Below are 12,345 nucleotides of genomic sequence, written 5' to 3'. Positions count from 1 at the left end.
CCCTCTCGATCTCTGATCAATGTGCCCGCCGGAGAGGACCCGGGTCCTCCCAACCTCGTCCTCTTCCCCTCCACCCGCGACCCTGCGCTAGAGCGGGGCTCGGAGCGGCGACAATATTCGCAAAAGCAGCCCCCTCCCCTCCACCCCCCCCCAACCCCGCCTTCCACCGGCCCCCGGAGCGGGACTTTTCTCCTTTGGACTTGCGGGACACTTTTGCGCGTTCCCTCTCCCGCCTCCCGCCCGGTCCCTCTCCCTTTTCGTGGTCCCCAGCCCCCCTCCCTCCTTCGTCTGGCATCCTCCTGGGGATCTTTTTCTTTTTCTTTCTTTCTTTCTTTTCTTTTCGTTTTCGTTGTTTCCCCCCCCCCCCCCCGCCCCCGGCTCTCCCGCCCCCTCCGTCCCGGAGAGAGGCATCTCTTCTCCCTTCGTCCGGTTGCCGTCGGTCCTTGCGGTGGTCGTCTATGTGCCGATGGCCGTGCCGGCGGCTCTGATCCCCCCGGGCCAGCTGGCGGCCCCGCAGCCCGCCGTTCCCGGCTCGGCATCCTCCTCGGGCTCGTCGGTCTGCGGCGCGGAGGATGCTCCGGACCCGCTCCCGCTCCCGCTCCCGGCGGCGGCCGTGCCAATCCCGGATCCGATCCCCGCCGGGGCGGCCTCGACGGCAGCACCGTCGGTGGGAGCCCCTGCAGCGGCGGGGCCGAGCCTGCCCATCACCGGGGCGACGGTCACCTCCCCCGGCAACGGCGGAGGAGGAGGCGGAGGATGCTGCAGCCCGAGCTCCACCGCCTCCATCGCCATCCACACCGCCAGCACCACCAACGGCGCCGCCCCCCCCCGTCCCCTCCAAGCCCGTCTACTCGACCCCGTCCCCGGTGGAGAACACCCCCCAGAATAACGAGTGCAAGATGGTGGATCTGCGGGGGGCCAAGGTGGCCTCCTTCACCGTGGAGGGCTGCGAGCTCATCTGCCTGCCCCAGGCGTTCGACCTGTTCCTCAAGCACCTGGTCGGGGGCCTGCACACCGTCTACACCAAGCTGAAGCGGCTGGAGATCACGCCGGTGGTGTGCAACGTGGAGCAGGTGCGCATCCTCAGGGGGCTGGGGGCCATCCAGCCCGGGGTCAACCGCTGCAAACTCATCTCCAGGAAGGATTTCGAGACCCTCTACAACGATTGCACCAACGCGAGGTAAAGAGAGGGGTGGCCGGCCGCTCCGCTCCCTCCCCTCCCCTGCTCTCCCCTCCCCTCCTCTGCCCTCCCCTCCCCTCCCCGTCTCCCCCACCTCCCGCCGTTCGTCCGCCCCCCACCCCCGGCGACCCCACGTCTCCTTTCACCCGTCCTCGTGGTTGCCACGCCGGCCCGAAGGTAGCCCATCTCTTGGGCCCCCGCGAAGTTGGACCCGCTCCTCTCCTCCCCAGCCCCCTCGCCGGGCTCCCCGTCCCTCCCTCCCCTCTCCCCTCTCTCCCCTCCCCCGAACCAGCTCCTTCCCCTCTATTTGCCCCTCTCCCCCAGCCCAAGGCCCCGCACTCACTCACTCACTCACTCACTCACTCACTCACTCACTCCCCAGTGGCCCCGTGCTCCGCTGCCCTTGCCCCCTGTCTCTGTCCTGTCCCTGGCACTGTCCCCTCCCTGCCCCTGTCCTGCCCCTACCCTTGTCTCTGCCCTGCCCCTGCCCCTCTCTCTATCCTGCCTCTGTCTCTGCCCTGTCCCTGTCTCTGTCCTCCCCCTGACCCGTCTCTATCCTGCCTCTGTCTCTGCCCTGCCCCTGTCTCTGCCCTGCCCCTGCCCCGTCTCTATCCTGCCTCTGTCTCTGCCCTTGTCTCTGTCCTGCCCCTGCCCCTGTCTCTGTCCTGCCCCTGCCCCTGTCTCTATCCTGCCTCTGTCTCTGTCCCTGCCCAGCCACTGTCCCTGTCTCTGCCCCTGCTCCTGCCTCTGTCTCCTGCCCTTGCCTCTGCCCCTGCCCCTGCCCCTGTCTCTGTCCTCTTCCTGCCCCTGCCACTGTCTCTATCCTGCCTCTGTCTCTGTCCTGCCCCTGTCTCTGCCCATGCCACTGTCCCAGTCTCTGTCCTGACCCTGTCTCTGCCCATGCCACTGCCCCAGTCTCTGTTCTGCCCCTGTCTCTGCCCATGCCACTGTCCCTGTCTCTGTCCTGCCCCTGTCTCTGCCCATGCTACTGTCCCTGTCTCTGTCCTGCCCTTGTTTCTGCCCATGCCCCTGTCCCTGTCTCTACCCCTGCCCCTGCCCCTGTCTCTACCCCTGCCCCTCTCCCCGTCCTTGCCCCTGCTCCTGCCCTTGCCCCCGGGGGCTACCACCTCTCGGGGCTGGAGACGGGCTGCGGGATGGGGGCTGAGGGCGCGGGGGGGGGGGGGGGGCGGAGAAGGGGTGTAAAACGCCAGAGATGGACTCTGTGGAAGAGAAGGGGCTGGGGTGGGGGACGAACGGCCGGCCGGAGGCAAGCGGACAGCCCACTCAAGTTTCTTTATGGCCCAGCCAGGGAGGCTCCGGGGAAACCTGCGGGGGGCACCTTGGCCTGGCCTGGCGACCGGTGGCTCGAAGGAGGGCGAAGAGGCGTCGCTCCCCAGGGGACCCGGGCCGCCTTCTACAAGGGAGGGATGGAGGGGGAGTTTACCGAGGGGCAAGGGCGAGGGGCTGGGGCGAGGCCCGTTAGCCGGGGACGGTGGTCGGAGAGGGCTGCCGGCTGGGAGGCAGGAAGGGGACCCGAGCTGGCCGGTCCAGCAGGTGCCCGCCGCGGAGCCCATCTGCAGGCTGGAAAACAGCCCCGCCAGGCCGGGAAAAGGGCTGGACCGGTCCCGGGCGGGAGGGAAGGGAGGCTCGCTGCCCCTTCCCGCGCCCCGGCCCGTCCCCGCCCCTCCCCACGCCGGCCCCAGCCTCCACTTGGACAAAAGACGGAAAACTTGCACTTTCTGATTCGGTGCCTCTGCAACCAGCGGCGGCTCGGTCGCCCCGGGGATTGGTGGGGATGGGAAGGGGCTGGGCGACTTAAGAGCCGGGCCTTCGGAGGGGCCGGAGGGAAAGGGGGGAAACTGAGGGAGGGAGGGAAGGGAGGCACTCCCCTCCTCCCACCCCGATGGAAAGACCAGAAGGCTGAGGTCAAGCCCCGGCCCCGCGAAGCCGGAGGCGTCTCTCTGCCCTCCCGGGCCTGCACCGCTGATGTTTCAAGCGCAATTTTGTCACCTGGCACCTGGGCCTGTTTCTCTGACCCCCCCACTCTTTTTCACGTTTCCTTCCTCGGAAATGTAATTAGGTGGAGGGAATCTTAAGCACTGCCTCTTTTTTCCCGTCCCACGAAGAGCGAGCCAGTGGGGAGGTAGCGGGATGACCGGGAGGTGAGGGGAAACTGTGCTATTTCGCTTCCAGAAATGCCATCAGTGAAGTTCTTGGACGTTCGAGAGATCAGATGCACCTCTGACTACCGACGTGACTGCATAGGTCAGGGTCGATGGCAGGAAATTACCAAGCTTAAGGAGTTTTTATTTTGTTGTTTTGTTGCTTTGTTTTTAGAGGAATGGAAGGGGCTGTCGAGGATATTCAGGGATAGCGAGGATACTCAGGGATCTGCGTATGTCGGCATTAGCTATGACTCTTTAAAAAGGTAAATCGGATTTTTCAAGAGCTTAGAATATGCCCAAAAGAAACAACAATCCGTTTGTACGTATCCTTCTTGCAATCCACACCGAGCCGCTGTATCGAAAGTCCTTTCCCATTAAGTCTGGTCAGGAAAACTTTCATCGTCACGGTAACACAGTTCTAAAATCAAGACAGCATCGACCTCGTTAAAGAGTTCTTTTTCTCCTGAACCTGGGAAGTTACACATAGGAGTTGACTCTTTATCGGGCCATTTGAGCATTTTTAAATGGTGACACCGAAATGTTTTTCAGGTGTTTTTACAAAAGGTAGCATTAGTGGGGAACTTCTTCCGACTGAAAAATCTGTCGCACTTGAAGAACAAACTGACTGCCAAGATTAAACGTTATCGTCGGTGCCACCCAAGGACATCTTTTCGTCTACTTAGCAGTTTTAAAATGTTATCCCCTCCGTAAGATAGGACTAATGCTTTACTTTATAATTAAATAGGACTTGAAATAATTTTCAGTTTAAAAAATGTTCCGATCCTGGTTCATGTTAAATGATCTAAATTGTATAAGGCGATACATTTCAGTTTCCCTAGCCGATTGTTTTATAAACTATTTAGGTCATTCAGTGGAAGGTTTTTCTTTCTTTCTTTCTTTCTTTCTTTCTTTTAAACCCAGCCAGTATTGTATAAGCTGTCAGTGCTGTAATGTCACCCTAACATGCTGATTGAGCTCTAGAGACTTACTGAAATTCGGTGTATTATAATAGAGTGTTCCCTCCAACTTCTTCACTTCGAAAGCCATCAACAAATATTCCTCGGATTTGTACTTCTCAGTAATCCTTAAAAACACAAACAAAAAAAAAAACACACCTCCTTTTGAAGAAGAGTCTAGGCTAATACTCTAGAGATCCTTTGCCAAACTATAACTGCTTGGAAAAAGAACACAGTAGGGATAGAAATAATATCATGTGGCCGGAGAGTACTTTGACCAACATAAAGAAGACCCCTGAGGCCTAATTTTCATAAGATATCCAATTATATTTTTGTTCACAGGTGAAGAAACTGAGACATAGGAAACGTGATTGATTTACTCACCACCTCTCATAGTCGCTGTACCATAGTACAGCTTGGAGTAAAATGAATGTCCTTGGGCCTTTCTCTAAGTATACTGTCCACTAGACCATACTGCCTCTTATTTAATAGGAGAGTGGATGGTCAGTCCTTCTGTCGTCACTGCCAAGGCGGTGAAAAAGAGGGTATTAAGAAGAAGACACCTGCTGGATGCCTAGGAGAAATCAGGGAAAATATTTAAAAGTTGTTCCAAGATAAAAATAGATAGTACTCGACCTCCCCCATTTATTAAAATAAACATTAGCTGTAGTAATCAGGATATTCAATTGGTAATCATTCAAAACAATAGTAATGATCTGGGAAAACTGTAGGTGAATCGCTTCAGTGCTGATGTAAGTTTAGATTCAGTCTTCCGTACAGAGATTGTCATTGAAGTGCTGTTCATCTCAAATGTTGATTTTTGTGGTTGTTGGCAGCAGCGGATTTGTAATTTGGCACTCACTGGGTCGGATTAAGAGTCAGATCGCAGGTATTTCAGAGTACTGATGTTCTGGAATTTAGGCCAAAAAATAAAAGCTCTCTAACCTCATCCTAATAGATTGATTGCATGCATTCTTCCATTCAGGTTCTTCCACTCTTAAAAAAAAACTACATCCTTTGTGTGTGTGTGTATTATCGGGCATCTCCATTAAATGTATTAATTAAACAGGTAGTAAAGGGAAGGTATCCCGCAATATTGTTTCCAAGTAGTATTTCTTTTTAAAGTGAAATGTGCCTTTGATTTACACTAAAGAAAAAAATAAAAAAAAGAAATCTGGACTCTCTTGGCTTCATTTCAGTTAGAGATTTGCTCACTTTTTTAATTGGATGGTGAACTGAACCCATGTGCATTTATTTAGTATCCCATTCCATAAGGCTGTCCGTGGTCCAGTTTTGTGCATCTGGTACAGAAACTTCCAAAATAATGAGCCTCCCTTCAGTTCATACAGAGCTCTGAAGAAAAAGTTGTGTTTGAACAGTTGGAACGGAATTCCATGATTCAAACAAATAGTTTAGAAGTTTTATTATTTTAGCAGACCGAAGGTAGAAACTAAGATAAGTTTGCTTCCAAGTTCAACATAGATGGTAGTAAACTAGTAAAGAGGACTTGAAGAGGATTTGATGAGGACTTTGATTATTGATTTCTGTTCTAAAAATCTATTTTAGTGTGTCATTTGCTATTGGCATGGTTGAACGTAAAATATAGAGGTTGTAGTAAATTTGTAATGAAATGATCTTTCCAATTTCATGTTCGCCTTACTACTTGAGACTGTTTATTCATCTAGCCTAGTAGTTTGCCCAGTCGTAGTAGCAGTAGGCATTAGATGTTTCAGTGGAAGTCGAAAGCCCACATATTGCTTCTAGCTATTGCTATAATGGTGTACATAGTTGTGGTGATGAAGGTTTACTTCCTGACCTCCACAGATTATTAGCTTATGCTCTGAAGCATGAAATTTGATTAACCCTATGAATATTTTACCTCGTTTAGCTATGAATGCTTTAGAGAAAACTACGAGGTGTGTTGCCTTAGAGTTTGGGTAGAAAATGTCTGAATATTGATTTTTATTAAATAAAATATTTTACTCATTTGGGTCAAGTTTTTACCCTGTTATTTTTGACCAATCTATAAAATTCAATGTACACCGTATGTAAATTCCTGAGAATGGATTTTTTTTTTCTCCTATCCTGACCTGACCACCAATATTGATTAAAATCTTGGCTTGATTTTAATGAAATTCACCATTTTCCTTGGCAATTTACAATAAGTAATTGGTCCAGCAGGATGAAAACATAATATACTTAATTGTTTCTCATTTAATGCTTTTTCTTACTGTAGATTTCATTTATTAATTAGCTTAGTATGCCTACCAAAAAGTTATTTTAGAAACTCTCCGTTCTGTCTATCTGCCTGATATTATTTTTAGCTTGATTGTTTTACAGAAATCATCTTCCAAACTACCCATGAGTCAAGTATATTAATCATTTAAATTGCATGAGGTTTGTGACATGGAAACAAGCCTTGTCAAATAAAATAAGAATTGATACCCCTGTATGGTGGCAATCGTACTTTTTAAAAATCGCTGCTGGTGCAATCTTGGTTTTGACATATACTTTTAGCTTTGTAACAGGTGAATTTTAGCCAGATGTCATTACAAACTTCTGTTTCCAGGGGTTTTATTACTCAGTTTTAAAATGCTACAACTTGGCATGGTGAAGACAAAGTCTGGAAACACATTTTTTTTTAAAAGATGGTTCTAGTAATCATATCCATTTATATCATTCATTTGAAGTGACAGGAAGAAAAAGATGACAACTGTTAACTGGGGAATTTCATCCTAAATTAATAGAACTGCATTTTGCTTTAAAAAGAAAACATCATCTTTCTACATTATGAACTGATTCCATTTGTTATCCAAAATATAATGACCTTAACACATGTCCTGTTCCCATAATGGAGATGATCCAGCATGATTTGTCAGTTAATTTTAAAAGATGTCTCACTGTGGCCTATATATCTAAATGAGAGGGTTATGAGTCTTGGGGAATCCGATAGAAACTAGAAAGTTAATTTAGATTTATATAATGTCTATCATATAGTTCAACAAGGTTTTTTTTTCTTTTTTCTTTGTTAGTTAAATGTGACATAAAGCCCTCTGTAAAAATAAAGCAAAGGATCTGCTTTAGAATAAAAAAAGTTTCCTAATAGATTTTTTAAAACAATCCATGAGACTATGTTGCTAATCCTTCCGATCTTTTTAAAATATCTGAAATAATGTTCTAACAAGGGAGTTAGATGAGTATGACTTTTACACTTGACAACATATGACTTGCTGTTGATTTTCACCGTGAACTGTGCGCAGTTAATTGGGTAGTGACTGGTGGAGGGAGATTTTTAGCATGTGCACTGGATTTCTTTTACCTGTTGGATTTTCCAGAGAAATTACTATTAAGCCCTGTATCTTTGTGGGTTTATTGTGCATTTATTTAAAATACATTCTTATCATTTGATATTGTGGGGTTTTTTTAAGGTGTCCCACACTTTTGAGCGTACTCTGCATGATATTGTCATATGGTCATGGGTTGAGCAGAAGTGTTTTCTTTAAGTAAACCAAATACTCAAATTGTACATGAGTTTGAAATTAGTATATCTTTATTCATCAATTAGAGATTAAACGTGTTATTTTGTAGTAACTGGGAAAATATCAGGTATTTTTCACCTCAATAGAAAAGTGCTTAAAAGATTTATCAAGCTTTCTGAAAGATGGTGGTTACAGTTGCTGCTTATCTCAGAAGCAAAAAATTCAGAATGGCTTTGAACCTATATAAAAAATAATGACTGTATCAAAATGTAATAGTTCTTGTTTTAATGTCTGAAGTCTTTAGCCGGTAGTGGTAGAACAGATCAACTCATGTAGCATTTAAAGATGAAATTCGTTGAGATCATTGACAATAATATATTATTTTTAAATTATAGTATCAAATGCTGTATGAGATAGGCTACAAAAGTCATTCACTGATCCACATTTAGGGAGAATGGAGCAGGTGCCATCATACTTTCCTTGTGCTCTCCACTTCTCTTGCTCTTTATTAAGATAAGAGGGTGCTTTGGTCCCCACATTTTATTCTTTAGCCCTTTCTAAATTGTTCTCTAAATTAGCCAAATTAATGAATGAACGTTTGGCAGTTTTGTTTTTTGTTCTTTTCTTTTTTTGATCCCAAGTTGGCTTGGAGTTGAGCTAGGCTGTCAGGCTAGGTTTCCTCTGCACATTTAAATGAAATGCCTAAAATGCCTAAAATGAAAGTTGCCAGAGACAACCGATTGAACTAAACCGGTACGAACCCTGACTATTTCATTGTTCCTATCATTCATAGGCTGCATGGTTATTCAAGTAATACCGAAGGAGTTAAGTTTTTAAAACATATTAGAAGGACTAATATCCACATGTTTGAGTTCTGGGGTAGAGTTTAAGGTAGAATAATTTTGAACTGGGTAAATACTGTATATATCAGTGCTTTGAAAAATCATATAAATAGATCAGAACTAAGAAAGAATGCATTTTAGACACATAGAGAAGATACATTTAGACATATTTTGTTCAAATCTCAAATACTGAGATAGAGTTTACGCTGATGTATGCTCACAATGTACTTGTACAGCAGTGCTGGATGGTTCTATTCTGAGGAATAATTTCCTTGCCAAGAGTCGTTTATAGTTAAAAGACAAAGCAAAGTAAATCCACATAACTAAGAAGGGATTGGGAACATTTAAAATGTCATCTCTAATTCAGTTTGTCTTTATCTTTCAGGGATTAAAGCTCTTTATTAACTTGGCTGTTTCAGAGAAAAGATAGTCATTATTCTTTGGAGTATAAAAAACACAGCTCAGAAAGCAAAATGCTATAATAAGCAGCACATTCCTGCTTAAAATATATTGAAAAATGTGTCTTAAAATTGTTAATCGGTCGGGAGCAGTCTCTTGCTTTTGATCATTTTCTTTTTCTAAAATGACAATTCTGAATCGTGAAAATGAGTTGACTGCTTTCTGTAAATTAATTGCTGCCTGTCTCTTGGACAACAAACTGTTAATGCATTGCATTACTTATCTTAAACTATGAAAACCTGTTTTAACAATACTGACTCCCTTATAGAATATCATCATCATCAATCATCAATCGTATTTATTGAGCGCTTACTATGTGCAACCCTGTAAGATGCAAAATATATCCAATACCTGGATTCTTTCAGAATTCATTGAAAGCAGAGAATCCCATACCTCATTCTTTCTCATTTGCAGCATTTAACTTTCTTATCATTTTTAATGCTTTTGTAATAATGCTGTTGCTTTAGAGACAACCAGTTATTTTTTTGGTGCCTTGCAGTTATTGGAAGACACATTTTGTAAGAGAGCCAAGTTTCATTGTGTAAATATTTATTACTATAACTTTTTTCTTTTGCACTGGAAGTGCATAGACGTGCAACAAGTATGCAGGTTTATCAGCATTTCATGGACCAGCTCTGTTTTTGAGGAAGATTTGTAGGACATTTTCACTGAAATTAGATCAACTGTGAACACTTTAATTATTAGTTCTCTAACTCCTTTCATTATAAGCTCAAATAATATAATTTAATAAATAAATAATAAACCACATCCCCTTTAAAATGTAAATCATTAACAAATAATGTCGAATCTCAGAACAGAGAGTCCTCATTCTCTTATTTTAAATCTTTGCTTTAAGCCACCCACTATTTAGGAGTCTTTAGCCATTATTTTCTGCTCAATATTTCATCATTTTCATCAAGCAACACCCTTTGAAATAAGAGAAACATAACCTTGGACTGAAATTTTATGTTTAAATTGTGAAATTTCCTCAATTCATTGCAATATACGCCAGTACTGCAAAGATATTTGCTGTTCAATTGATTCCAATGGGAGCTTTCTTTCCAAAATGAATTTCATTAGTATGTTCTTCCTAAAGTTTTTAGTTTAAAAATTATGTATGGAGATTTTGCCATGTAAACTACTGAATTCATTCAAAACCTTATGAGAAGAGTAGAAAAATCATAATTCATATTTTCACATTATATGGAGTCAATAACGAATGGTTGAACTTATCTGCTGCTGAGAAATTAGTTTTGTATTTTCTTTAGGATATTGTTCAATTTTATCCTGTAGTTTAAGGAAACAAAAAAGGAACTACAGTATAATAGTAAAATAAAATATTTTGTGATTTAATGAATGACCAAAAAGGGATTGGTAATTAAAATGCTCTGTATGCTACCATTAATTATCTTTAAGATTTATCACCTAATAGGCTAACTCCTACAAAGCAGATCATTTCAACTAAATTATTATGAATTTTGACATGTCACATATAAGAAGCTCCTCACTAAAAACTACAAAGACATTATGCAAATGACTGAAAATCTAGCTTGCAGTATATCAGATTTTATTAACAGTTATTAAAATGGACCTTAAAGGCCCCATACAAAGTTTCACTGAAAGTGAAGACATATGAACGCATACCCATTTCCATTAGTATATCAGATTTGAAACAATTATTGACAAATTTGAACGTTAACTTTTGTCTCTATTTCTCTTTATTTTTCTGCTTTGATTATTTGCTGTACCTCTAAATTGGTAAAAACCAAATTATAGGAAACAAATTCTATAGCCTTAGAATGACTGCCTCACTAAGAGCTATGCCATCAGTGAGATGTCAGGGATGAGGTTAAAGAGTTAATTCACCGCTACACATAAGGTGATGTGCATTCCCATTTATTCAGAGGTTTGTAATTGTCTCTGGAAACACCTGGTAGTGGTCAAGTAAAATTGAAATCAATTACTTTCTCAATCATTCCATGGCATTACATCATTAGTGAAAGCTGAAGGCTTGCATCCACTGTGCACTAGGCAGAGAAATGTTTTTTTACAAAGCAATGACTTCCTTGCTAGACATTCAGTGTCATCTAAATTTTTTTGGAAATTAAAATAAATGTAAAATTATCAGTATAATTAGATAATTGGACCACCTATAATGCCATACACATAACAGTACTTTTCAGAAAAGTAGGATATTCATGCATTTTTTCAGGTAAAGGAAGGTCAGTGAGTTATTTTCTATGATCTTTAGTTATTTTATTAGCTTTCACCCTCTGCAACCTCTAAGAAGAATCATTTGTACATTACATATTGTATGAAAGGGGAATGTGTATCTTCTCTTCAGCTTTTTTTCTCACTCTCTCTAAGATGCATGTAGATTTGAACTTGTAACCAGGAACAGAACTGCCATGCTTCAAATTGCCAAGAGACCCCCAGAGACAGAAACTTGACCTGCTTTTATGAAGCCATAGAATTACATTTATACAACTTATCCCATGGGGAAAAAATGAACTGATCCCAATTCAAACCTTAATATTGAAGGCTTGTGGGTCAGATTTGATTTTTTTTTTCCCTTACCACCTGTTTGGCCACTAAACTTTGTAAGTGGATGTTTTTAGGAAGTTGTTTTGTATTATGAATAATTTCTCAAATTCATCAGTTACATTTCTCACGTTCTTTCACTCCGGGTTAGTACAGCGAGTTATACCCGCATCGTAGTGTGGCCTAGTATGAAGTGCACAGGCCTAGGAGTCGGAGGATTAATCCTGGCTCTGCCATTTATCTACTGTGTGACCTTGGGCAAGTCACTTAACTTCTCTCAGTTACCTCATCTGTAAATATCCCTCTGATTTAGTGCTGTGAACCCCATGCATCCAATCTGATTATCTTGTCTCTATTTCCCCAGGACTTAGAACAGTGCTTGACACATAGTGTCACACTTAACAAATACCACTAAAAAATTATAAATATAAAGACTATTTTTCTTGTGTAGAAAAATATAACTAAGAGAAATCAATTTAATTGTACACAACATACTTTGTTTATTTTTACCTATTTTACCTCAAGCTCAGATAGTAAAGAAGTTATTTTCCTTTGCTTAAATGTTCTTTAAAAAAAAAAAAAAACACACTGTAAACTGAATGAGGTGGTTCTATCCGTAAGGCTGTTGTGTAGCATTTCAGGAAGTGAACTGAATAGGCTCACAGGTCTTCTGGTGTCCTAGAAAGAGTGACTGTCTGAGGAAAATTTTTAAAGGAACAGGTT

At 43.4% G+C, this 12,345-nt stretch overlaps 1 protein-coding gene across 1 annotated transcript in view; it reads left to right on the top strand.

Annotated features, from left to right (window-relative positions):
• Window positions 1-423: 423 nt before the first annotated feature.
• Window positions 424-12,345, top strand: part of DACH1 (dachshund family transcription factor 1) — a 487,827-nt gene continuing 475,905 nt past the window's right edge. The window contains 2 exon segments of the mRNA XM_038741718.1: window positions 424-825; window positions 827-1,180. Coding sequence (XP_038597646.1) covers window positions 467-825; window positions 827-1,180 — 713 coding nt within the window. The 5' untranslated portion in view covers window positions 424-466.

This window comes from Tachyglossus aculeatus, chromosome 2 (genome assembly GCF_015852505.1).
Source record: "Tachyglossus aculeatus isolate mTacAcu1 chromosome 2, mTacAcu1.pri, whole genome shotgun sequence".
NCBI classification, from domain to species: domain Eukaryota; kingdom Metazoa; phylum Chordata; class Mammalia; order Monotremata; family Tachyglossidae; genus Tachyglossus; species Tachyglossus aculeatus.
This window is presented reverse-complemented; position numbering and strand designations above follow the sequence as displayed.